At 42.8% G+C, this 27,860-nt stretch overlaps 1 protein-coding gene across 1 annotated transcript in view; it reads left to right on the forward strand.

Annotated features, from left to right (window-relative positions):
• LOC132827642 (Na(+)/H(+) exchange regulatory cofactor NHE-RF1-like) overlaps positions 1-27,860 on the forward strand; it is a 103,476-nt gene that overhangs the window by 65,578 nt on the left and 10,038 nt on the right. Inside the window, exons 2-4 of the mRNA XM_060844226.1 lie at positions 1,389-1,568; positions 7,620-7,773; positions 23,420-23,463. Coding sequence (XP_060700209.1) covers positions 1,389-1,568; positions 7,620-7,773; positions 23,420-23,463 — 378 coding nt within the window. The remainder of the gene's footprint in view (positions 1-1,388; positions 1,569-7,619; positions 7,774-23,419; positions 23,464-27,860) is intronic.

Below are 27,860 nucleotides of genomic sequence, written 5' to 3' on the forward strand. Positions count from 1 at the left end.
TTGCACTGTAACTGTCCGCAATTTCAAAATTGTATTGGTAGGGTGAGTTGGGTTCAATACTGAGTCATGTGACTAAGTCTACTTTGGGTGGTGGGAGAAGGGAAGTTGTAACCATCAAAACAAAATAAACTTGCATTGCAGATAATAATGGTCAATTGGATAAGTTATAATTTATTAACATGGTTTATAACAAAAACAGAAATTGACTGAGAAATTCAGCAAGTCAGGCAGCATCTGTGGGGAGAAAGCAGAGTTAGCATTGCGAGTCTTGTTACTCTTCAGACTTCATACGATTAGTGCAACTTGCAATTTTGTTGTGTAGGATATTTTCCAGGAGAGTGTCCTCTCTGTAACAGCTAATACAATAAAAAAATACCGAGTGCCTCCTGAGGTACATGAAAGATTGATTGCCTGGCTGACCATGTTTGATAAACTACCCCGAAGTTGCATGCCAGGAATTCACAGGAATGCAATAGCCATCTTTATAAGCAGTCACTGATTATATAGACAGAAATGGGTTAACAACCAATTTTTATTCCCATTTTGATACTGGGGTGCTCTGCAAAATCCCAGTGAGCCAAGTGGATGAGCTAAAGGCAGGAGAGTTAAGTTGTTTCAGTATAGTTTTAATAATCCCTGGCCAGGCAGGGTGAGATCCCATGATAGAGTCAAGTTCCTTATCCATCCTGAACCACCAGTCCAATACTTAAGGGAGGGATGTACTGATGGAGGATTGGCATTGTGGAAGTACTGCATTATCACCAGTTCACTGCTGAGGAAGTGCTACTTTCTCAGACTGGATATACTTCAGAGAGTACTATGCTATCAGAGGGTCAATCGGGAAGGAGAACTACACAATCAGAGGGTCACTGCTGTGTTGGTGCAGTGCTGTTGGAGGAGGGACTGCTTGAAGGAATGCTGCACTGTCATGGTCAGTGCTGAGTGAAGGCTCCCCAATCAGAGGGTCAGTGCCAGGGGATTGTTGCATTTCTGGTGGGTCATTGCTGAGGAATGGATTCTGCCATTGAGAGAAGTATCATCTCTCAATACCTACTGATCATCTTCTCTATAATGCACAGAGAACACTGATACATAAATGTTTCTATTTCTTTTGTGTGGCTGTTTCTGTTTTGCAGTTAGTCCAGGCATTTTTAAGTCTTAAGCAACTATGGTTCTTGTGAACAATATGAGCTCTCTTCCTGTCTCTGCCAAGTTGAGACCATCCATTGAATAGAGGAGAGGGCGATCTATTCTCTTTGACTGCTGTTCTTTTTAGATGTACTGTTCTCCTGTACATGTGGAAAATACTTGATGATACTCTGACTGTTTGTGATGTCTGCACTGTCCCTGAACGCTGGCTATAAGGATATTTGGTCTTGTTATTTCAGGAAGTTTCTGCCCCCACAAAGGAACTGCGCCCTCGTCTCTGTCATATGCAGAAAGGCTCTAATGGATATGGCTTCAATCTGCACAGTGAGAAGTCAAAGGTTGGTCAGTATATCCGGGCTGTGGATGCTGACTCTCCTGCAGAACGTTCTGGACTGCTGCCTCAGGACCGTATAATTGAGGTACCCCATTTTCACTTTGTCTATCTCTGTTTCTCTCTTCCTCTGTCTGTTTGTCTATCTCTCACTCTCTCTTCCGCTGTCTCTGTCTGCCTGTGCGTACCTGCATGTCTTTGCCTGGAGTGAAGTAGGGCAGTTTTATCGAAATATTCAACTGGGAAAGCTTTATGACGGAGCCTATCCCTGCCCTCATCTGCCCTTACCAGTAGCAGTCAGTGGGTGGTGATCCAGGATTGGAGACTTTGCCAGACACGAAGACATTTTGAATAAGCTCTTGAATTAGTCCACTTTTGCCCCTAGACCCAATAAATTGTACCTGATAATGATCAAACCAGCTCAGGTCTGATCTGTGGGCACTACTTGATTGGCCTTTGTATGCCTCGGCTGTCCCTTTTCGATTGGGGCAAGGTGGATTGTCTGATTGCTTGAAGGGACAGTCATCCTGAGCTTGTGGGCCAGTGATATTCTGCAGTTAGTGTCACCAGTCATTGCTTTTTGCCCTGAACTTTGTGAGTGGTATTCCTTTACCCACACTGTACCTCACTAGTTGAGAGTAAGCCACATATCACATTTCCTTGGTCACTAGCAGCACTGCCAATCAAATTTCAGAAACCCAGTTTTGGAAATATGGTCCATGGAAAGTGTTCAAATCTCACTCTCACTCTCACTCTCACTCTCACTCTCTCAAGGGCTGTCAACATGTGATTCAGTGCTTGTTACATTTTAGATTACTTATAACCCAGGTCTGGAATTTAAATTAGATTCTCTACAGTGTGGAAACAGGCCCTTCGGCCCAACAAGTCCACATTGACCCTCCGAAGAGCAACCCACCTAGACCCATTCTCCTACATTTACCCCTTCACCTGACAGTACGGGCAATTTAGCATGGCCAATTCACCTGCACATGTTTGGACTGTGGGAGGAAACCGGAGCACCCGGAGGAAACCCACGCAGACACGGGGAGAACGTGCAAACTCCACACAGTCAGTCGCCTGAGGTGGGAATTGAACCCAGTTCTCTGGCGCTGTGAGGCAGCAGTCCTAACCACTCTGCCACCGTGCTGCCCACACATGATTTAGTTATTGGTCTAGAATCCACCTTACTATCCATTATAGATGAGTATTAATATTCAGGAGTTTTCAATAGAATTTCACATCCAGTGAAAAATCGCACTCTTTCAGACTTGGAAGGAGCATGCTCAGCTGCTTTGGAATCCTTCAATCCAGGAAGTGTCTTGTACTGAATTTTTGTACAAAAATAATTCTGACAGTTTTCTTCACATCATGATTTTCCCACATACACGAAAATGACTGTCCAAACAGTTGCTCTTTTGTTGTTTGAAGAAAGGATGTTGGGCTGGTGTCCAGCTGACAGGAATAAGTCTGAGTTTCTGTGAAACATACCATGCTAGGCAATTTGACAGTGGTTTAGAGGAAATGAAGGCAATCTAGTAAGGCTGCACTGGCATGTTGGTCCAAAAGAGTGCTGTGGTTAATTGTTATTCATCCAAAACCTTTCTAAAAAGGTATTGATAAACTGTGTACCATGTCATTTTGCAATCTTAGTGTCTCTCTTCCATTGGAGTATTTTCAAACGATCAATGGAACTGTCAAAAATTCCATTCACGCAATCAGCATCTCTCAATGCCTTCAATGAGATGAGCCCTGCAGGAATTATTCTGATTCAGTCTTTGATTGGTTTCTGTCAGCTGTCAGGTTAAGTAAACACATCTACAAAGGGGGAAGCTAAATGGAACAATGCTAATTTCAACTCTTTTGCTTTTGCTTTTTCACTATATTCCCTTGTCACATTCTGCATGCCACTTCCATCTTTTAACTTTCTCCTGTTCTTTATTTAATGCTCTCCCTTTCTCCGACTGGGAACTTGTCTTCATGAAGCACAGATTTGCTTTTTCTTTTCTCCAGATGATGTGATTTGCTGAATGCTTGCAGCTTTTTCACTTTTTGTTTTAATGCAGGCTCTGTGCTTGAAGTGACATTTACTGTTGGTATATCTGTGGTAGTGTGCAATGCTGCTAAAATAAGCACTGGTTTGTGGTGCAAAGTGAGGGAACAATATCTGGAACTTTGCTGCAGGCTATTCATGTCCAAGGACACACTTGCTTCCTCTTGGTCACGTCACTGTGTGAGTAACAGAAGGCAACCAAAAAGACCCCCAAGAGTAAAATCTAACCGTGGTGCTTACAGGTAACAACTAACAGAGGCCTCATGGGAAATCTGAGGAGCAATGAGGTCTCTAAGGTATTAATGTGTGTCAACACTTGCCTAGTCATATGATCTTAATTAATTTCAAATTGATCTCATTATTCACGATGGGCCTGGATGCATTAGTATTGTACCCCAGTGTTATACTATGACAGTATTGGAAGGCTACACATTGTACCCCAGCAGATGGCGGAATTTCAATCCAATAAAAAATTTTATGGAAGTAAGAATCTACTGATGGCCATTAAACTATTGTCCATTGTCGGAAAAAACGATCTGGCTCACTAATGTCCTTCATGGAAGGAAATCTGCCATCTTTACCTGGTCTGGCCTGTGTGTGACTCCAGATCCACAACAATGTGGTTGACTGTTAACTGTCCTCTGAAATGGTCTAGCAAGTCACTCAGTTGTATAAATCACTACGGCGTCTCAACAAAGAAATGAAACTGGATGGGCTACCTGGCATCGGCCTAGGCACTGGAAAAGGCAATGGGAGAAACAGTCCTGTCAGTCTTACAAAATAGTTCTTAATAATATTTGGGGGCTAGTTTGAAAGTTGGGAGAACTGTATCACAGATGAGTCAAACTTGCCATAGTCATACGCACAAAATTATACCTGTCAATGTCTGAGATACCACCATCACCATCCCTGGGTATGTCCTAGGAGAGATCCCACAGAAGTGGCAGCATGGTGGTATATAGTCAGCAGGGAGTTACCCTGGGAGTCCTTAATGTTGATTCGGTCTCCATCAAGTCTCATGGATTTGGGTTAAACATGGTCAAATTAACCTCCTTCTGCTTACCATATAGCATCCTCCCCCAGTTGATGAATCAACACTCCCCCATGTTGAACAATACTTTGGGGAAGCACTGAGGCTGTCTAGGTGGCATAATGTTCTCCGGGTGAGGGATTTAAGTGTCTACTACCAAGAGTGGCTTAGCAGTAGCATTGCTGATTTGAGCTGGTCAAATCTTAAAGGATATAGCAGCGAGACTGGGTCTGTGGTAGTTTGTGAGTGAATCAACAAGAGGGAAAGACATACTTGACCTCATCCTTATCAATCTGCTGGCTGCAGATGTATCTGTCCATGACAGTATTGGTAAGAGTGATCACAACTAAGTCCTGCCTTCACATTGAGAATACCCTCCATCGTGCTATGTCATATTATCACCGTGTTAAATGGGACAAACTTTGAACATGTCTAGCAGCTCAAGACTGGGCATCCATGAGGCACTGTGGGCCATCATCAGCAGCAGGACATTGCACAATCTTCAACCTCATGGTTCAGCATATCCCCCACTCAACCATTGCCATCAAGCCAGGGATCAACCCTGGTTCAGTAGAGGGCACGTCAAAAACAGCACCTGATGAAGCTGACAAACAGGGCTATTTGCATGCCAAACAGCATTAACAGCAAGTGAACCCACAACTAACAGATCAGGTCTGAGTTCTGCCATACCCAGTCATGAATGGTGGTGGAGAATTCATTGCCTCACTGGAGGAAAAGGCTTTCCAAATACTCCCATCGTCAGTCGTGGAAGGTCCCAACCCATCAGTGCCAAAGAGAAGGTTGAAGCATTCCCAGCAATCTTCAGCCAGACGTATCAAGTGGACGATCCATATCGGCCTCCTCCAGTGGTCTCCTGTATCACAGGTATCAGTCTTCAATCAATTCTGTTTATCGATACACAGTTGGAGGCACTGGATACTGCAAAACCTTGGACCCTGACAATATTCCTGCGATAATATGAAAGGTTTGAACTCCAGAACATGTCACTCTCCTAGCCAAGCTCTTCCAGTGCAGTTAAAACACTGACATCTTCCCGGCAATGTGGAAAATTGCCGAGGAATGCCCTGTATACAAGCTGCAGGAGAAGTCCAACCCAACCCAACCTGCCCAATCAGTGTACTCTCAATCACTAATAAAGTGATGGACAGTATCATTAATAGTGCTAAAACGCAATACCTCCTCAGTTTAGTGATGCCCAGTTTAGGTTTTGCAAGGACCACTCAGCTCGTGACCTTGTTACAGCCTTGGTTTAAACTTGGGCAAATGAGCTGAATTCCAGTGGTGAGGTAAGAATGACAGCCCTTGACACCAGTGTCTGATTCACCCATGTGGCACAAAGGAGCCCTAACAAAACTGGAATCAATTGGTATCAGAGGGTGAACAGCTGCTGTTTGAAGTCATACCTGGCACATGGGAAGATGATCATGATTGGTGGAGGTCAGTCATTTCAGCTCCTGGGCATCTCTGCAAGAGTCCTTCAGAGTAGTGTCCTAGGCTCAACCATCTTTGGGTGCTTTATTAGTGACCTTCCCTCCATCATAAGGTCAGAAATTGAGATGTTAGCCAATGATTGCACAATGTTAAGCACCGTTTGACTCCTCAGATACTGAAGCAGTCCATGTTCAAATGCAACAAGATATGGACACTGTCCAAGCTTGGGCTGACAAGTGGAAAGTAACATTTGTACCACATAAATTCCAGACAAAAGCCATCTCCACTAAGAGACGATTTAACCACCGTCCCTTGAAACCCACACAGATACGGGGAGAACCTGCAACATTCACGCAGACAGTCATCTGAGGTTGGAATCGAACACTGGCTCATCATGCAGTGAGGCAGCAGTATTAACCACCGTTGCGACCCTCTACTATCAGTGACCTGGGGATTATCATTGACCAGAGGAGAAAGTGAGGACTGCAGATGCTGGAGATCAGAGCTGAAAATGTGTTGCTGAAAATGCGCAGCAGGTCAGGCAGCATCCAATGAGCAGGAGAATCAATGTTTCGGGCATGAGCCCTTCTTCAGGATTCCTGAAGAAGAGCTCATGCCCGAAACGTTGATTCTCCTGCTCATTGGATCCTGCCTGACCTGCGCTTTTTCAGCAACACATTTTCAGCCATTATCATTGACCAGAAACTAGAAAGTGACTGCAAGAGCAGATCAGAGGCTTGGAATACTGCGGTGAGTAACTCATCACCTGACTCCCCAAAGCCTGTCCACCATCTACAAGGCATATGTCAGGAATGTGATGGAATGCTCTCCACTTGCCTGGCTGAGTGTAGCTCCAACAAGACTCGAAGCTTGACACCATGTGGAACAAAGCAGCCCACTACTTTGGTATATCGTCTGCAAGCATCCACTCCTTCCACCACTGAAGCTCAGTGGAGCAGTGTGTACTATTTACAAGATGCACTGCAGAAATTTACCAAAGATCTTTTGGACACCACCAACACGGTCCCCTCCACGCCATTCTCAATCCTGACTTGGAAATATATTGTTGTTCCTTCGCTGTCGCTGGGTCAAAATCCTAGAATTCCCTCCTTTAGAGTATTTTGGGTCTACCTCCAACTCGTGGACTGCAGTGTAGTCAAGAAATCAGCTCCTCACCACCACCTTCTCAGGGTAACAGGGATAGGCAATAAATCCCAGACAGCCAGCAATGCCCACAACCCACAAATGATTTCAGAAAAAAAATCTTTATCTTACAGTTTTGGACCTTCAGTGTTAAACAGTGACAGATCTGTGTCCTTGTGTTACTCAGTGACAATCCTGGCCCCACGAGTGCTGTATCCTGGGTGAAGATCCTGCAACCTCGCCTCCTCTCCACAGCACTGTGGGTGTCCCTACACCACAAGAACTGCAGCACTTCAAGAAATTATCTCTGAAGCAATTAGAGATGGGCAATAATTGCTGGCTCAGCTCAGTAACTATATATTGTTTCTAATTTTTATTTGTATGCCTGTCTCTAACTTTGTATGTTTTATCTCACTGTGTCTTACCCAAATCTGATGGACCGTGTGTTTGTGTGTGTGTTACAGGTCAACGGTGAGAGCGTTGAAGGGAAGCAGCACTCTGATGTGGTGACAGCCATTAAGACAGGTGGTACCGAGACCTCGCTGTTGGTTGTCGATCCAGAAACAGATGAATTTTTCAAGAAATGCAAAGTTTCTCCATCAGTTGCACATCTTACAGGTACTAGGGTAGCTGTCCACACCAAACTGCAACTTTGTTGACTTTTGGATATTATAGTCCAGATTGGAAATAGTAGTTTACTTTCTTTTCTTTACTGATTTCAGCTTCGTGATTTTTATGAAGGAGTTCAGGTTGAGCTGGGGGAGATAACTGTGAACTTTCACGTCTCTGAACTCGGCTCCCATCCTGAGGAAACTGAGGTTGAGGGCCGAAGCAAATTATTCCTGGTTTCTAGGTGAATTTGGCCCAGTAATGTGACAGACAATGCTCAGTATCACCCAGTTATCACATCAGTTTGAGTCATTGTCTTTGCAGTTGGGACTGTGGAGTGGGTCAGTACCCCTTCTCTTCCTCTTGTGGGTGAGAATAAGAGGAGCTGTGCTGGGTTTTGTAGCAGCTGCAGTTGTGCCACTCTGAATGTTGAGTATGTCATTTCTTCTGCTCGGCTGTGTGCTGGGTGCTTTTCAATCACCAGAGACTGTGATAGCCATTGTGCCCATTTAAGTTGCTGATCAGAACATATGCTCGCAGGGACTGGTTTGGAAGTTGTGTAAGAGAAGCTGTTCTGCCGAAGTGGGAATCCAGTAAACAGGAATGAAGTAACTTCCAGGTGCGGTCAATTGGTCTGCGCTTTAGTTATTAAAGTGGCCATGAGGTTTTAAATCTGCGCTGATGGTCTAAGTCTTGGTTCCAGACTCTCCAGCTTTTGTTTTTGTTGCATTGAAGATTGTTAATTTAAGCAGGGTGAAATGTGTCGACAGAAAATAGAGGAAGGGTTCCGCGGTAGAGGAATCTGTATGCACTGAGAGTTTAAAGTGTTACTGGGCACAATGTTGAAGCTGGATCTGACTGGATGAGCTAGAAATTGCCAGGTACTTGCTGCCCCTTGTTTAGGAGTTGACCTGGTCTGGGAGTCCTTCAGGAATTTCTCCATGAGCAGGCTGCTGTTTCTGGGAGCTCCTTTTTGGAAGGAAGGAGCACTGCTGAGATGTCGGAACAAATTACTGCAGACATTGGAACCTATACTGAAAACAGCAAATGCTGGAGATCATAGCAGGCAATATGCCATCTATAGAGAAAGCTATCGTTTGGAGTGTCAATGAAGAGCTTTGATGAAGCATTAGCTTGCTCTCCCTGGATGCTGTCTGACCCACTGATCTCCAGCATTGCTGAGATTGTTCTCCCAAGTTGAGAGGGATTTGATGAATTTACCCATCTGCACGTAAGTGAAGTATAGTGTCTGAGGAACCAAAGGCTAGGCCCATGTGCATATTATCAACAATGCTGTGTGCTTGTCCCCTTACTCTGTGCAGTAATGTACGTGCCAGGGTAAAGGTAGGGGATAGCCCTTTCTCGAGGGATGGGAGTGCCAAATCAGGGGACCAAGTTGAGTTGAGCAAGTCTCAGTGTGAGGAATAAATGTTCAGCTGGTATTTGTTGGACGTAGAGGAGTGGATGAGCTGGTGATCTGTCCTCCTGTCATTTGTACTGTTCGTCGCTTTGCTAATGACAATGTCCTTTTTGTCTTGGAATTGTACAATGATGTAGTCAGTCTTGTTCCAGTGTTTTGATTGTGAATCGTACCTCTGAGAAGTTTTGAACTTATATTTTTGGTGGAATGGCATGTTAGCAATTGTGTGTGTGTGTGTGTGTGTGTGTGTGTGTGTGACCTGCCCAGAAGGATCTGTCACTGAGCCTGATTGCATTATACACTCAATCAATGTCAAAGAGTGTGAGGAGGGACCTGCAATTAACAATGTCCTGACTTGCCATTAGCCAGAATTTCTGATCTAAATCTTTCTTATGGTTAGCACTGCTGCCTCACAACAGCAGAGACCCGGGTTCAATTCCTGCCTCAGGCAACTGTCTGTGTGGAGTTTGCACATTCTCCCCGTGTCTGTGTGGGTTTCCTCCGGGTGTTCCGGAGGAAATGTGCACGTTAGGTGAATTGGCCATGCTAAATTGCCCGTAGTGTTGGGTGAAGGGGTATATGTAGGGGAATGGGTCTGGGTGGGTTGCTCTTCGGAGGGTCGGTGTGGACTTGTTGGGCTGAAGGGCCTGTTTCCACACTGTAAGTAAGTAATCTAATCTAGTGTCTGTGCAGATTAGGAGAGTTCATAGTGGGATTAACTCTGATTCCCCTCCAGTTATCATAATAAAGATGACTAAACACATGAATTAAAGTGGTCCCAAGAGAAGTTATATTTTAGGATCTGTTTTATCAAGAGAACTTAACTGGGAGGTGTAGGGCAAATCCTTTGTTATACTCATTGATCTCTATTTCATGGAACTGAGTTTGACAAACACTGAGTCACCCACAGAGATATCGTCAGCTAGAAACCCAGCACAGTTGAAATGTTTGATCAGTTTTGTATCTTAGCCATTTCCTTGTTTTTCTGGAAATATTTGACCTATATTAGAGATGAAATTGCATTAAGAAGTTCATTTAAATTTGTAGCTGAATAACACATTGACTATTTTTAAATAATCCTATTCAATGCATTATAAATAAACAGATTTAAAGTTTTTCAAGCAATTGTGATGTTGTAGACAGCCTTTGTTAAGGATGTGGCACATATGCTGCTGTGCATTGAGCTCAGTGGTAAGGGCCTTGTAAATTTGGGTGAGAGAATGAAAGCTGGTGGTTTTGAGACTCGGGCTCTTTTGTCATACAATTCACATTTATTTTCAGGATTATTTTTCTTGAAGCTTGGGTATCTAAAATCTGTTATGAGCAGTTTAGTTCCGGAGTTATGGAATGTGAAATCCAAATATGCAAGGGAATAGGATCCATCGGCAGTCCCTCTCCTCTTCACCTGTAGCACCCAAGTGCTCACCATTCTGATGCTATACATTCACTCCAAATTTTTCCTGTTTTTTTTTTGTCAAATCAAGTGAGTGAAGGATCTGAAGATATTCAGCTTCTCAAATTTAGTGATTATTTGTAATCCTTGATGCAATCAATGGTACTGCTGTTTACAGCACTCTTAATGCAGTACAACACATAGGGTACTCCTACTTGGGCTGTGCAGGTGTTGGGTGGGCAAGCCTGCACTGACAAGTGTGACCGGGCTGTGGATTACTGAAGTCAAGTGTAATTTGTGTGGAACAGAGAGGTTCAGCACCGCTGATGTTGAGTTCAGTTTGAAAGCAGGTGAAGTTACTGCTGCAACACACCGGCAAACAGACAGCCAAACCAAGTGAGCCTTTCTACCTCTGTATTTGCAACACAGTAAAATTAAAACCATCAGAGACCCTCCAAATTGACCCTGTGGGACCTAACCTGTCTTTCTTTTTGAACAACCAATCCCAGACTCTGCGAATAGTCAATTCTTGATATTGGTTTGTAGCTTAAACAAAAGACGTAACAATTTATTAACAGTACAGTAACTTCAGAGCGAAATTAAATAATGAAGTTACCTAATTGATGTCAATGTGTAAATCCAATAACCTTTGTTTTCAGTGCCATTCACGCAAAGGGCAGCCAAGCACAGTCTGAGGGATAAATAAAAATTGAATTGAATTTATTGTCACGTGTACTGAGGCACAGTGAAAAGCTTTGTCTTGCGAGCAATACAGGCAGATCACAGAATTAAGTAGCATAGGTAAATAAATAATAGGTAAACAGCGGCAAAAACAAAAACACAGGTAGAGGTGAATGTAAAGAGTTTGAGAGTCCATTTAGTATTCTAACAACATTAGGGTACAAACTCTTTTGAATTAATTAAAAATTAATTGAAAATAGTTAAAGATGACCCTGATTGACATCTTCAGAAAATCAACAAGAAGCCGTCAGTAATACTTGTAACCTGGTTTCTGTTGTTTGATTTTCCAATAACTGATAATGGGAGGTTAGGCAGACCATTTTCAAACTTCATGCTGTAACATCAACAGCCAAACTCCTTCAGGAAAACACTGTCCAAAACCCAGGTGAAAAATCAGCCTTTCCCGTCAGACTGACCTTTTCCCTATGAGTTCCCCTTACCATTCAACATCTGCCAATTGCTGGAGTGTAAGGTCTCTCCCAAACTTGCTGGAACAAATTAACAGATACTGACATGATTGGCCAAACATCTGCTCCCCCATCGTGTCGAAGTGTCTGTAGAACTTTTTGATTAAGATCTCACCTGCAATTAATGTCCAGGCCAGACCTCACAAACAAACCACTGCTTTCTTTTTCTGTTTTCTTCTTAAACACACAAAAAACCAAGAGCAGCATGGGAGAATATACCTGACAAGGAGTTATGATGATCAAAACTGCACTTTCCATAAGGTAAACTCAGGTTCAATATTAGCTTTCAAATGAATTAGACAATTCATCAATGCCACCCAGTCCTGGACCCACCTCTTCCTGTTCAAATTCCTGGCATCTGGTTGCTGATGGATCGAAACCATCCAAAAGCATCCGACATAACAGAACAGTTATCTTTCATGTCTCTCTGCAATGTTCAACGTTTCTCCTCACCTATTTTTTGTGCTCTTACCGTGTCATAGTAAGATAATCACCTGAATTTACCTTATGGAAAGCGCATTTGCGATCATCATAACTTGCTGTTGGATAAATTCTCCTCCACTGCTCTCTGACTTTTTTGTCTTTTGTTGATTATCTTACTGTGACCGGGCTGGAGCACAAACAGCAGATGAGGAGAAATGTTGAATGTTGCAGAGAGGACACGAAAGACAACTGTGCTCGGTTATGTTGGGGTTTTTTTAAACTTGGTCTCGATCCATCAGCACCCAGATTCGAGATGCAAGGGATTTGAACAGCAAGAGGTGGGTCCAGGACTAGGTGGCACTGATGCAATTCAGCAGCTCTGAGAGAACAGAGGGGTGGATAGTGGACCTTTACAGTTTGGATACTACAGCAGAACAGAGTGCCAGCCATAACAGAAAGAGAGATGGGTTGCCATGAGCTGTCTGCAAGACATTGAGCAGCAGATGGTGACTTCTCGGTTTCAAGGTTTCTCTCTTGCTATGACCGAATATGTATTCTCCAATGTCCTCCTTTACTGTGGTCTTTGATTTGACCTTTTAGTTCTTGGTCACCATCATAGTACCCCTGCTGTGATGGAAGAAAATTGACTTTAAAAGTCAGCCACAGGATACTGAGAGGACATGGGATGGAGGAGGAAGAACTGAAAGTCTTCAATTTATATAATGCCTTGTACAACCTCCGCATTTCCTGGTGTTTCTCACGAATTAAAGACTTCTGAAGTGTGGTCACTGTTATGGGAGACACTGCAGACAATCTGCACGTTGCTTTACTAACAAGTGATAGTGACCAGTTAACCTCTTTTGGTGATCTTGGTTAAGGGATGAATATTAGCCTATGTATAAGGGATTAGTGCAGACTGTCCCTTTTTTCATTGCCTCAAGTCCCATGCCACTGCCATCCTTCATTTAACATCAGGAAAAGTAAAAATAAGCTGTAAAATGCTTTTTGCATTGTAACAAGTGAAGCAATGCTTTCTGTGGGCTTTGTGAAACAGATTGACTCTGAGCCATGTAGAGGTATTGTGCCGAATGACCAAAAATTGTGGCAAAAGGCGTCCAATTCAAGGAGCCTTTCCAAAGAAGAAAACCAGGGTTGAGACCAAGGAAGGACATTTCAGAGGTTGGGGTCTAAACAATGGAAGACACTGCCAAAAAAAAGTGTAACAGTTAAAATAGTGGGAGCACAGGAGTAGAATGAGAAGAACACTGTTATCTCCGAGTCTGGAATGCTGAAAGACATAGGCTAGGGCATAGCCATGGAGGGATTTGTAAGCAAAGATGAGAATTTTAAAATCATGACACTTCTTAAGCAGGAGGCAAATAAGGTTAACAGACATGATTTGGAGATGCCGGTGTTGGACTGGGGTGTACAAAGTTAAAAATAGCACAACACCAGGTTATAGTCCAATAGGTTTAATTGGAAGCACACTAGCTTTCGGAGCGACGCTCCTTCATCAGGTGGTAGTGGAGGGCTCAATCCTGTGCTTTAGGATTGAGCCCTCCACTATCGCCTGATGAAGGACCGTCGCTCTGAAAGCTAGTGTGCTTCCAATTAAACCTATTGGACTATAACCTGGTGTTGCGTGATATTTAAGGTTAACAGACATAGGGATGATAAAGGAATGGGACTAACTTTGAGTTAATCTACTGGGTGGTAGAGTTTTAGATGAGATTACAGAGAGTAAGATGTGGGAGAGTAGCCCGGAGTGTTTTAGTGAGAGCAGCAATGTGCTCAGTTCTGAGGAAGTGGCTGTGCTGTGCAGTTTGTGATCGGTGGTTTTTGCAGCTGTCACTTTGCATGTTAAGGCCTGCTGGTTTAGCCAATTTAAATGTTGGCTGCTGTTTGCAGTGTGCCTCTGAATGCTGCAGATTGATACTCAATACCACCTGCAAAATTAAATCCATATTCTCCCCCTTTTCCATTAGTCTTAGCTGGGCTATCAAATGGCAGGTGAGATGAAAGGTATCAGTGAGTTATTGACTATTGACATCACATCAAAGCCTGATCTTATTCACACATTCTCAGAGCAGGAGCTTTTGAATAACCTTACTCCTGGATCTGGAAACATTCAAGGATTGTTATCGCTGGTTCATGTGTTAGAATCATTATGTATTGCCCATGAATTCAAAACAGGAGAGATCATTGCCTCCCTTAAATATTCCCTTTCTTGAACAATCCAGAGGCTTTCAAGACTGAGGTTTGGCATCATTTACCATTGCTTTCTAATTTATCTCCCTCCCCACCTTTGTGACGTATCTTACAGGCCCTGACCTTTCACTTCAGTTTGTCTGATTTCTTTCCATTAAAAGAAGCAGGGTATTGTTCAGAAGCAAATCCTGGCCAATCCATAAACTGTTGAATTTTCAACATCAAAAGAACGTGTTCAATCCATAGTGCCCGTGACCTTTTTCTGTCAAACTAATCCTACTATTCATCTCCTCACAGCACTGTATCAATTACAAGCATGTCCTGAATTCACACAAAGGGCTACAGATGCTGAAGATCCAAAACAAAGGAAGAAGAAAATTGCTAGAGAAACTCAGCAAGTCTGGCAGCATCTGTGGAGATAAAACAGAGTTAATGTTTTGAGTATAGTGACTCCTCTTCAGAACTGTTCTAAAGAAAAGTCACATGACTCATCTACAGTAACTCTGTGTTAACTCTAATTCTAAAACTGCGGACTGAGAGTAGTTGCCCCTAAGATTCAGGCTTATTTCAAGAATTACTTATAGATTTCTTGGTTATTACATTTCAGTAATATAACATTTTTACTTTGATTAGAAATGTTTGGAGGAGTATGTGCTAAATCCATGCAAGTGGAGCAAGTTTAGTCTGGGATTATGGTCAATGTGGGCTGGTTGGATTGAAGGGTCTATTTCCATGCTGTCTGACTCGAAATTCAAATGAGCTTGAGCATAACCTATTCAGCTTAAACAGTGAAGCTGGTTGATGAAACAATAAAGCAGCAATGTGGAACAGTGCAAGCTGGGAAAAGGACACCGTGGAAGGCTGGGTGATGTTCCATGGCTGAATAGGATAACATTGAAGTTTGAAGTGCTTTGCAGTTGCAGGGAAGATAATGCTGAAAGCTTGCCAAGACTGAGGGAGTATGGGATAAAATGAAATTTGAAGTGTTCTTAAAATTTAGCCAAGCAGCTGTCTAAAGGCATATTTAAAGTGGGAGTAGAGGCTCTAAAAATGGGAGTGTGGGATGTGTAATAAAGAAGGAATGATAGGGAGGAGGCTGCAAAATCTTATTGTGCCTAGTAAACTGAAGGGTCACCTGAAAAAGGCCTTTCAGATTACAGAAGATGTGTCCATTTGAGGCATAGAAGAGAACTAGTTGCCATAAATACAGCACTGTCACTAATTAATTCATTAAGGAATTCGGCTGAAATTCTATCCAATGAGCGGTGAGAAACGTAGAGTTCATTCTCAGAGGGAGTGGTTTAGGTAAATAATCTATTTGCAAATGAAGAGAAGGAAGATTTAAAAAAAAACACATGAGGCAGAAGGAAATAGAAGCTTACAATGACAAGGTGAGATGAAGGGGACGGAAGAAGTTCTCCTGGAGCTTAAACATTGGCACAGACGAGTCGGTTCGAATGAACTGTTTCTATGGTCTAATATTCCCTGCAGTTGTATGGAGTTTGCTAAATTGTTAGTTGGACTTCATATAAATAAATTGTAGGAGCTGATGACCAGTTTCTTGGAACCTTGAGGAAAGTGATGGAGGCATTAGCAAAGAGCATGTTTGCAAGCCTTTTTCACAGCAATCATAGAATCCTTACAGTGTGGACAGGCTGTTTGGCCCATCAAGTCCACGACACCCTCTGAAGAACATTCCACTCAGACACACCCCCTGCCTTATCATTGTAATTCTGCATTTCTCATGGCTAATCCACCTAATGTAGAATTCTCTGGACACAGGGCAATTTAGCATAGCCAACCCATCTAACCTGCATATCTTTGGACTGTGGAAGGAAACCGGAGTACCCAGAAGAAACCCATGCAGACATGGGGGAAATGTGCAAACTCCGCACAGACGGTCACCTGAAGGTGGTCGTACACTGGTCCCTGGCACTGTGGGGCAGCAGTACTGACCACCGAGTGACTGTGCTGCCAAATTCTTGCCAGAAGATACAAGAGCAGTGAATGCGTTTCCCGGTCTTCAAAAGTCAAAATTAAGACTGTGTTCCTGATGGGCTGGTTAGTTCTGTTCAAGCTGTTGGTGAACTATGTACTGGAGAGAATGGATATATCTTGGCGAAACTAGAGACAGTCAGCTAGGGTGCAGATTTAAGATCATTGCAAAGAGAATTGAAACAGAAAATATTTTTAACCTTGCAAAGGTGTTTGAACAGGAAATTGTCATGACTTGATGGTGAAACAAAATCCATAATTCTTAAAACTGAACTTTGGAATATTGTTTGAGAAACGGGATTATTAAAGTCTGTGGGAGCAAACAGGAAAGTGTTAATCCTTTCATGGAATCAGCAAGTATAGAAAGAGACCATTCAGCTCGTGTCTGCATTGGCTGTTGTACCTCGAGGGAATCTGCCCACTTCTGTCTGACTGAGATCTCTGAATGAGGGATTTAACTGCAGTTGCAACCTCCTCTACTCTTGCATGCAGTAGTCTTTACAGATAGAGTGTGTGTGTGTTTCAGTCTAAAACAGACCCAAGTATATTTGTAATAAAAGCAGAATACTGTGGATGCTGTAAATCTGAAACAAAAAAATTGTTGGAGAAACTTGGGTCTGGTTGCATCTGTGGAGAGAATCTGAGTTAACGTTAGAGTCTGACAAGATCATATCGTTTACACCTATTTCACATCTCAATTGCTTCTTCATTACAGTTAGCACTCCCTTTCTCTTTCTTTTTGAGCACCATCATCTGTTCCACTTGCTCCTCATATCCCTTCGCCAGCAGTATAAAATCATCTTTTTCCAACCCTTGTCAGCTCTGAAGAAGTCTCACTAGGCTCAACATGTTACTCTGTTTCTGTCTCCAAAACGACTGCCAGACCTGCTGAGTTTTGTCGGCATTTTCTGTTTCTGTCCCATCCTTGCTGCACTATTTCTGTTACAAAAAGCTTTCTTGCTTGGACAGGGGCCAGTGAACAACTTTTGGTCAGTTCCTACCTGTTTGACTTAGTTATGCTTACAACAGTGTCTGTACCTGACTGTGAGGAGAGGGTGGAGTAGACAACTTGATATCTCAATCTTGGCTGGTTTTGAATGTGTTATGATTGCATCATTTCTGCAGAATTCTGAGAGACGTGAGTCAGTCTGTCTGCTCATGGTCACAAGGTATGCTGAGCAAGATGTACCTGCCTTATTGGTACCTGTGATAACACTGCAGTGTCCAATGATCACTAGTTATTGCTGTTCCTTTTATGAGTTTAAAAGGTACATGTTTTCTACAGATAACGAGGGGTCAGAAGTACAGTGATTCTGAACACATCTCTCACAGCATTAGTATGTACATTGAAGCTGAGCTCTCTGAGTCTGCCATCTGTGATGAGGAATGTTGGGAAGAGAGAGGAAACTGGGGAGATTGATATTTACGTTGTTCAAACACTGAAGATAAGAGTAAACTACAGGACTGGTACTCACTGAAATCCTGATCATGTCTGGAGTGAGTGCCCACGCTCTCATTCAACCCCCACCGCCTCACATGGCACAATGGAGTAAAATGTCTATGGAAGAGGTTGGCTGATCTCCTGACTACCCTCAGCTGCTGTCTGTCCCTTTTCCCTCCTTTCTCACTCTGCAAAAACGTGTTGAGACGGTGCAGAAGTCCTGATCCTCTGTCTGTCTGGGGATGTTGAAAATTGGCAATGATCCAGAATCTTGTGTTATGGGAGCTAATGTAAGCATCACCACATCAGGTACAAATACTCTGGGGGCAGAGCCCACACCACAGTGGCTGTTAAGCAGAAAACCATCTCCATGATGGTAATGAGGCAACAGTTTCAGCGTCAGATGCTTGGGTCTGTCTGACCCTCCTTGCTATGACGCCGTTGCAGTGGTTTTGGTATTGCCATTAGTGGTAGCTGCATGGTGGGTCTGGTCTGGAAATCCTTGCTTTGGCAGCAGTGTCCTATAGCCAGTCCATAAACGCGGGAGCAAAAGATGGACTTTGTTTAACTTTGTCTCAATTTCTTTCTTTAATTTCAGTAATTAGAATGGGGTCCTGATGAAGGGCTTATGCCCGAAACGTCGAATTTCCTGTTCCTTGGATGCTGCCTAACCAGCTGTGCTTTAGCCAGCAACACATTTTCAGCTGGGGTCAAATTGTGGCAACTTAAACGCATCTCACATTATTTTCATAAATACAAGGGACAATAAATTGCTGCTCTACTCCTTATTACTACTTTAGCAATTTTTTTTAAGAAACTTGCTTCTGGAAACAGCCAACAGGAAGAACTGAACATTCATGAACTCTGCAGAAGAAATCCTAGTGGCAAGGTCAACAACGCAGAATCTACAGTTGATGATAACAGCACTATATGCTAGGGTTGGGGCCTACAGTGGCAGGAGAGGTAGGAACTCCCTGGAGCTATAATACCAAGCTCTCCAAGGCAGTTATTGATTTTGTCTGGTGTCATTGTTCTGTAGGCATGGTCTTGAACCAGGGATTCAGAGCGAGCCACCATCGGAGACTCTTCAAGTTAAAATCCCTGGTGGGCAAAGGATACCTTTAGTTACTGGCAGGGAAAGCTAGATGTAAAGAAAAGCACTTGCAGCTCAGACCGAGTGTTGGAGATATTGCATGCAGACACCACACGCGCAGTTCAAATAAGGAGCATCAAGAGCCACAGAATAATTGAATTAATAAAGGGGTATGTTCAAAGTCCCAGCAGACAAGGTCTAACAGATAAACAAAGTTAGGAGACTTTAGTAAGGCTGTAGAAAATGAGGAAGATGCATTGTTCAAACTGAAGTAGAGGTGGGAAACATTTATTGAAACCACAGATAGCGGGAATCATTTAGGAAGAAAACATGAAATAAACAAGGAATGCTATTAGAGTCACAAACAGTAGGAATTAGCCAGAAAAAGAGTGATTTTAGCTGGCAGCGTTATTAAAGCAACAGACAGAGGGTTTTATTCAATACAGCCATTAAGGAAATGGAAGTCATTTATTAAGGGAATAGTGATATTCAATTAGTGAATGCACAGAAAAAGGCAGGAAGCATCCATTTTTAGTCGTGAGAAGGCAGGGATCCTCCATTTGAATGACAAAGATGTAGAAAATCCTTGCAGGAGCAGCACAAAATAACTTTGCTATTATTGATAAAATACTCATCCTATAAGCTAGGAAACTAAAGGATGACATCAGGTAGACATAACATCAGGAATAATATCACCTGGAAAAATTTAATTTCAAATTAAACACAGAATTGGATCTCTTGGAGAAAACAATTAAGATATAGAAAGCTTCCAAATTAATTACTAAATCAGAAATTCAGCAAGTTAACACACTTTATATATACAGTTGGAAGTACAGCTGGCCAGCTAGCGACCCCTATGTCGAGTAAATTATAAAAAAAATTCAATAATGGTATCCACAGATTAGTGGAGAAACCAAATCCAGAACTGAAGCAACAAAGGTAGCCTTTGCAAAGCAAGTCCATGATATTAAAGGTGCTGCATATGTTGTAATGGAACAGTTGACTATTTCTTCAGGAAAGACGAGCTCAGCAAAGGAAATCCTAGCAATGAAATGCTTTACAGTCTGAAGGGACTTTGAGCCCTTGCTGTCAGGGCTAAAGTCAAAGTTAATAGTGTGTAACCCAGAGACCTACCAAAGTTCCAAGTGCAAAAGTGCATCCCCTGAAAGAATAGTGAGCCACCAGACTAAATATGTGAAGTGGGAAATGGAGGAAGAGGCAAATGTAATTGATATGCCGAAATGTGTAATATTAATAGTGGGGGGAATAACTTGGGAGCGATATTGTTGAAAAGTATGATGATCTAAAAGAGTTAATAATGAGGGGAGCCTTTTGTACTATCATTAGAACGATATTGTACAAATGTCATGGGAGAACAACTTGGGTCTTTCTTCCTTGAGACCCTATGTTGTCCTTGTAGTTTCTGCAATGGTGTCTATCACATTAGTGTAACTTTTAAATAACATGGAACTTTTTTGCTTTGTTCACGTGTATCGCTCTGAAACTCATCATTGTGCAAAACAAAGCAGTCATTTTTATGTGTGTCTGCCTGTGTCTGTGGCTGTGCCAATAACTCCTCGTGCTGAACTCTGAATGAGAGACCGCTTCAGTGAGTGCTGCCACAATGCTTATGTTTGGATCATTGGTCTGTTGTGAAGCCACTGTGATTTAAGACCTGAAAACATTTTGAAGTAATTGTTGTATAGAAATACATCCCATCAAGGAATGGTTCGATTTCAACCTCTGCTTTCACTTCCTGTTGGCTGCATTAGCTATACAATTCAGTACATTGCTCTCATTTTGAGATTCTCGTTGGAATTTTCAGTTGGCTGTGGGTGACTTTAGAACTATTGACAGTCCAGGAGAGGCCCAAGGAATTTGTATTGTCTCTTTGCCAGTGTAAAACAAATCCCAATATTGCCTGACACACTCCCCATAATCCTGTATCAATCCCAAACTGAACCCATTGTCTCTTGCTCTCTCTCCATTGCTTAATATCAAACCAAACCGATCTAATGACCAGCTCTCACCCATAGCCTTGTATCAACCTCGAACTGATCCAATCTGCTCCATTATCTCCATCACCTCATTATCAATCTGTGCTTTGAGCGTTTTTATGTTTTGCTTTTAAAGATGGCTTCATCTTTGACTGAACTATTCCCGATGCTTCAACAACTCTCTTAATGGAAGGTGATTCCTTTTGAAACCTGTTCCCTCAGGTTGATGAATCCTCATTACTAATTCCCCAAACAGGTAGTAATCTTTTGCTACTTCCTGGATCAAAAGTCTTTTATGAATGTAAATATCTATAATAAATCTCTGCTGCCATGGTAACAGTCCCAATGTTTCTAAATGTCTCCTCTTGACTATAGTTTCCAATCCCCAGCATTACGCTAGTTAATCAGTTTTGTGTAGTCAGTCTTGCTTTAATGTCTTCCTGCTGAACCTTCACTGTTACCATACCAATCCATTGGATAGATCTCTTTATCTTTGTATCACTTTCACTTTCACCTGGCGAAAGTCCAGATAATAACTTGGAAATTACAATAAGTGATTGAATTGCTGGTTACATTAGTTTCTCTCTGATGATTGTTACCTCCTGGCAACTTCATGAGAGATGGAATAGGATTTTGGGGAAGGGGTGTCTAAGGTAAGTTATATGGTAGGGGGCTGGGGATATTGAGGTAGAATGAGTGTGGTGCAACTGAAGCTCTGCTATTCAAGGAGTTCAGAGACAAGATGTACATTTCTGAAGAACAATTTGTAACATTTGGATATTGAAGTGTAGTCACTGTTGTGGTATAAGAAACAAGATGACTGATTGCACACAGCAATGTTGGACTGATTGTCTAATCTGATTTAGTAATGTCAGTTGAGGGATGAATATTGACCACAAGATACCTTTTTCCTAGAAGTAATCTTTTACACCAATCTGAGTGAGCGGAAGAAACCACTGTTTATCAGTGCTTCTGAAAGATGGCACCTGTAACAGTGCTTTAATCCCTCGACACTACTGCCCCCCCCCCCCCCCCCCCCCAAACATCACACAGAGAGGAAAGTTCATAACTTCTCAAGATATTGAGAATCCAATTTCCTTGACTCAGCATCTCATTTTCAATGCTGTTTATGCTGATAAAGTATTTTACAGCAGGGGTGGGTTGTAATGACCCAACAAACATTCCCAAGGCAGGTACATGAGGTTCAAGGCAGAATGAAATTTATTAAACTGGCAGTTTGATGTATTCGTCCCACTATGCCTGTTCAAAATGCAGCACATAGTTTTGTCTGTGATTCTGAAGGTTGCATTGTTGATACGTAGGTACATTTTCCCAGAAGTTGTCAATGCCATGTTTGTCTCTAGTAAGCTCTAATAACTTGGCATGAATATGGATTTAAGGCTTGCAGTTTTCCAGTAATGTGCTGCTAGGCCTGAAATAATTAAATTCTTACTTCAGAAAGCTCTCCCATCTCAAACATTGGGTGGTCTTATTGAGCACTAAATCCTTTTCAGCCGTTGCTATGTTACGGCCAGTGTTGTTGAGTACACTGTGATAATGGGATTTCTCCGAGGTAAGGTTTTAATTGTGCTCTAACCGAGGCTACAGCTCTCATAACACTAGCATACCACCAGGCAAATGAGAGTACGAGAGCAGAAGCAGATCGGGCTCACTTCATTGACTGAAGCAGTGTGGAATTGTAGTGATGTCTGATCAGGAAAGTGTTTTGAAGGCATTCAGTAAGTTTGAAAACTGTAGGATGTGTACTTGGTGTGGAGGTTCAGTCACAATGTCTCTGTTTGATGGGTTGATATGTACAAGGTCTGTTTTCGTAGGATGATCTATTTACAGGGCTGCTATGTTTGAGATCTGTTTCATCAGATGATGCACCTGGGGGTCTGTGTTACCCAGAGTGGTGCCCCTGGGGGTCTGTTACCCAGGGTGGCGCGCTTAGAGGGGTCTGTGCTTCCCGAGGAGGTGTGCCTGGAGGGGTCTGTACTTCCCGGGGTGGTGCCCCGGGGGGTCTGTGTTACCCGGGTGGTGCCCCAGGGGTCTGTGTTACCAGGGTGGTGCCCCAGGGGTCTGTTACCCGGGTGGTGCCCCAGGGGTCTGTGTTACCAGGGTGGTGCCCTAGGGGTCTGTGTTTCCCACGGAGGTGTGCCTGGGGGGGTCTGTGTTTCCCACGGAGGTGCGCCTGGGGGGAGAGGGGGGTCTGTGTTTCCCGGGGAGGTGCGCCAGGAAGGGTCTGTGTTACCCGGGGTGGTGCCCCGGGGGTCTGTGTTACCCGGGGTGGTGCCCCGGGGGTCTGTGTTACCCAGGGTGGTGCCCCGGGGGTCTCTGTTTCCCGGGGAGGTGTGCCTGGAGGGGTCTGTGTTTCCCGGGGTGGTGGTTTATTCACTTGCAGTGTTTGAGGCTTGTGGCCTGGACTGGTCACACTGTTTGAATACTAATGAATGGTGCTTTGTTTTGTTTTGCAGGACCTCTTCCACAACTGATTGTGAACGGGGATATTGAACAGAAGGTAAAAAGCTCCTTTTATTTCAGTGCAGTCTCACTGAACCGTAACATGTTGTTTATGGAACTTAGTGTCCAAGTGCAAAACGTCCTCAAAACAAACTGCTTGCAACCTCCCAACTTTGTGAAATTATTTGTTAGCTGGCCATTTCCACCCTTGTTAATGTGCTTTTTACACACACAATGAAGATGTACTTTTTAAAACAACAACCATGGCAGTCCTATGTGGCACAGTTCTTGAATTCCATCACCATTTGGGATGTTAACGATGGCCGGAGGTTTCATCACAGGAGCTGCTGTCTCTAACCGTGCACCCTAGCAAATAGCTTTCTCTCCACACACGGACGGACACACGGACGGACACACACCTCACCCCAACCTAAATTTTAGTCACTATTAAAAAAAAATCAAAACCCAATCTGATTTTCCTCCTGGTTTTGCAGTGTCCAGGGAACAATTTCGAGACAATCCCACAGGATTAGCAATTTCCTGTATTACATCTTAGATTCTTCTTGATCCATTCCACAGGGAAAGGCAGGCAGTGGCAGGCACAGCCAAACCTGTGAGTGTTTTCATGTTCTGACTCCCTCTGAGCCTCCTTGGAGGCTGACCAGGTTTCCTTTGTGCTGTTGATGAGCTGTCCTCGTCTCTGTTCCAGGGAGCTGTCCATCATCTGATTTACATTATTCAGTGATGAATGCGATCTCTCAGCTCTGAAGCTGGCCATTGTGTTTATGTTGGGAGTAGCTGTGATTGCAGTGAACCCCAACCATGCACTCCAACCCCCTCAATCTCCTCCTGCCCCCCCACATCCAACTCTCCCAGAGTGTTCAACTCAACTTGACTGTGTGAGTGCTGCTTACTTCATACCCTTTCCCCACATTTCTTTATCCATCTTCCTTTCTGCAGCTTACCAGCTAAGCCTGGAATGTTGATACTGTCTCTGATATAATCATTAACTCTGGCTATGAGTTTTACAGCCTGACAATTCTCTGCAAAAAGGTTTTTGTTCCCCTGCTGTCTGTTCAAAGTCTCTTGCGTTCAGTGTTTTTATAACTTATTTTCCTAATCAACTTGCTCAAAAATGAGATGAACTCTGGTCCCTTGGTTCTGGGGTATGTACGCTACTCTTGCGCCACAAGGTGGCCCCTCTTGTGTTCATCTTTGACACATGGCCATTTGTTCAAAAATCCACAACTCATTGGAAACGGTCTGTTCCCTCTACCCTGATCCATCTGCCATAATTTTATTTTTTTTATTGACTTTTTTTTTCTAATCAACTTGCTCAAAGATGTTCTTACACACCTTTGGCACAGGTGTGACTTGAACCTGGGCCTCCTGGTCTAACAGTAAGGATGCTACCACTGTTCCAGAAGTGGGCCCTTCCGCCATTATTTTGAACCCTACTCTCAAATTACTGTTTTAACCAGTAATAATAGGATGGAATTTTTGATTATTTAAGAGATTCTGGCTTTACTGGCAGGACCAGCATTTATTGTCAGTCCTTATTTGTTATTGGGAAGGTGTGGTGAACTGTGTGCTTGAACCACTGCAGTCCTTGGGCTGTAGGTACATTAACAGTGCTGCCCAAGAGGGAGTTCCAGGATTCTGACCCAGCGATAGTGAAGGAACAGCAATATAGTTCCAAGTCAGGATGGTGAGTGGCTTGGAGGGAGATTTGGAGTTAGTGTAGTTTCCATGTATCTGCTGCTCTCTTCTAGATAGTTATAGTTCTGGATTTGAAAGGTGATGTCTAAGGAGCATTGATAAATTTCTGCAGTGCATTTTATAGTTAGTACACTTTCTTGCTATTGTGGGTTGGCGATGGAGAGCGTGAATATTTGTGGATGTTGTGTCAATCATGTTGCCTGCTTGATTGCTGGATAGTGTCAAGCTTATCTAGTGTTGTTGGGGGAGGCAGTAATCCAGATAAGTGGGGAATATTCCATAACACACTTTGAGTTTTTAAGACGTGGAGAGGCTTTGGGGAGTTGATAAGGTGTGGCGCTGGAAAAAGCAGATCAGGTCAGGTAACATCTGAGGGGCAAGAGATTTGACATTTCAGGTTTAACCCTTCAGTTCTCACTGTCTCCCAGAGGCTCTGGGAGTCAGGAGGTGAGTTACAAACAGTGGGCCACCTAGCCTCTGACCTGTTCTTATAGAGATATACAGCATGGAAACAGATCCTTCACTCTCACTTATCCGTGCTGACCAGTCATCCCAATCTGACATGGTTCCATTTGCCAGCATTTGACCCATATCCCTCTAAACTTTTCTATTCATATATCCATCCAGATGCCTTTTTAAATCCCCAGTCTATTCAACCTCTCCCTATAACTCAAGCCTTCCAATCCTGCAACAACCTTACAAATTTTTTCTGCACCCTCATGTTTCACAACATAGCTCCATTGAAGGGTGATCAGAATTGTACTCCATATTCCAAAAGTGGCATAACCACTGTCCTGTACAGCTGCCTCCCAACTCCTGAACTCAGTGTTTTGGCCAAGCGTTCCATAGGGTGCTTTTGCCACCCTGTCTACCTGTGACTCCACTTTTAAGGGATTATGCACTTGCACCCCTCGGTCTTTGTTCAGCAACACTCCCCAGGGCTGTATCATTTATCACCTATAGCATTCTCAGCTAATTCTCTCCCCCCCCCCCCCCCCCCCCCGTCTCAGCCCACAGCCCATAAACCTCATTCCTGATGAAGGGCTTATGCTTCTTGGATGCTGCCTGACCTGCTGTGCTTTTCCAGCACCACACTTCTGACCCTATTATTAAGTGTATAAGATCTGGCCTGGTTCGCCATTCCAAAATGCATCACCTCACATTTATCTAAATTAAACTCCATCTACCGTTCATTGGCCCATCTGATCAAGGTCTGTAGCCACAGTATGTATATGGTTAGCCCAGTTCAGTTCATGGCCAATGATAACCCACAGGATGTTGATAGTGGGAGATTCAGTCATGGTAACCCCATTGAATATTAAGAGGAGGTAGTTAGATTTGTCTTTTTGAATATGGTCATTGTCTGGCACTTTTGTGATATGAATGTTACTTGCTGCTTGTCAGCCCAAGACTGGATATTGTGCAGGTCTTGCTCTATTTGACCATGGGTTAGGTCATTGTGCAGAATGAAGATTAGTAATACAGTGCAGTATAATATCCTGAACTGATGAGATGAAACCGAGGGAGCTGAGTGATAGGCGAGTGTTCACAATTATTAAACTGAAGTTTCTATTAGTGTGAGAGTTAATTCTAGATTCAGCAGTATAGAACAGTTTTTCTTATAAAACCCAATAAGGAGTTTGGGAGAAACTCTTTTACCCAGAAAATGGTGAGAATTTGGAGGTCACTACCATGAAGAGCAGTTGAGGCGAATAGCAAAGAAGTATTTAAGGGGAAGCTGGATATAAACACGAGGGAGAAAGGAATAGAAGAAAATGCTGATGGGAATAGTTAATGAAGGATGGGAGGAGGGTGATCTGGAGCATAAATGCCAGTATATAACTATAGACTAATTGGCCTGAATAACAGCTCTACTGTACAGTTTATGAAATTCTAAGTTGTGTTCTTGATCTTTTTATCTGATATAACTTCTTTGATCTGCCTGATACAACTTCCTTCCTGTTATTGTTATGTCTAAATTGCTACAGACGTTGCAAAAAGAAAACTTGTGCGTTCAAGCCCTTCCCCAAGATCTCGTTCTTGTAGTGTTTGAGGCCTGTGTTTCTTTGTTTCTTCCACGTTAGTTTATTAAAACATTTATGGTGGCTTCGGATCAACTGTGATGATACAAATGAAACGAGTAATTCAAATTCTTAACTTAGTTTTATTTAAATGATTGCTATAACTAAAGTACAAAATAACAGGATTATAGTTATGACCATCAAGCATACAAATACTACTAACATATTACATCATGCAGATCTCAGTTTCCATTAATATACCAAACAAAAGGCCTACAGCATTCTCAGTTTATATTAAAATCCATAGACCTTGTGCTGCCAGGTTAAGTTTGTTAAATTCTCCATCGTTTACATATTATGTTTGGGTTTTATAAAGTAGGAAATTGGCATATCGATGTATTTTTGTTCTCGATCTTATTTGGGAACAGTTCTTTTCTCCATAATTTCATCACCCATTTACTTTTGAGATATTGTGGTAAATGATAGTGGTAAATTCAAGAGGTTTCTAACAAAGTTCAGACAGAAGCACATCCTGCCTTCAGCAAGGCAGTACACATTCAGTTGTTTAAATAATGTTAGACCAGCTTTGTCTGAAAGGTGCATCCATTTCATCAGAAGATGATGTGGTAGAGGTTGAAAACTGATAGTACAACTATTTTAATGACCTCCTTTCGCAATGTTAGGTTGTCTTTAGATATTGTTATGAAGCAGAGGC

This window comes from Hemiscyllium ocellatum, chromosome 25, assembly GCF_020745735.1.
Source record: "Hemiscyllium ocellatum isolate sHemOce1 chromosome 25, sHemOce1.pat.X.cur, whole genome shotgun sequence".
Lineage (NCBI taxonomy): Eukaryota > Metazoa > Chordata > Chondrichthyes > Orectolobiformes > Hemiscylliidae > Hemiscyllium > Hemiscyllium ocellatum.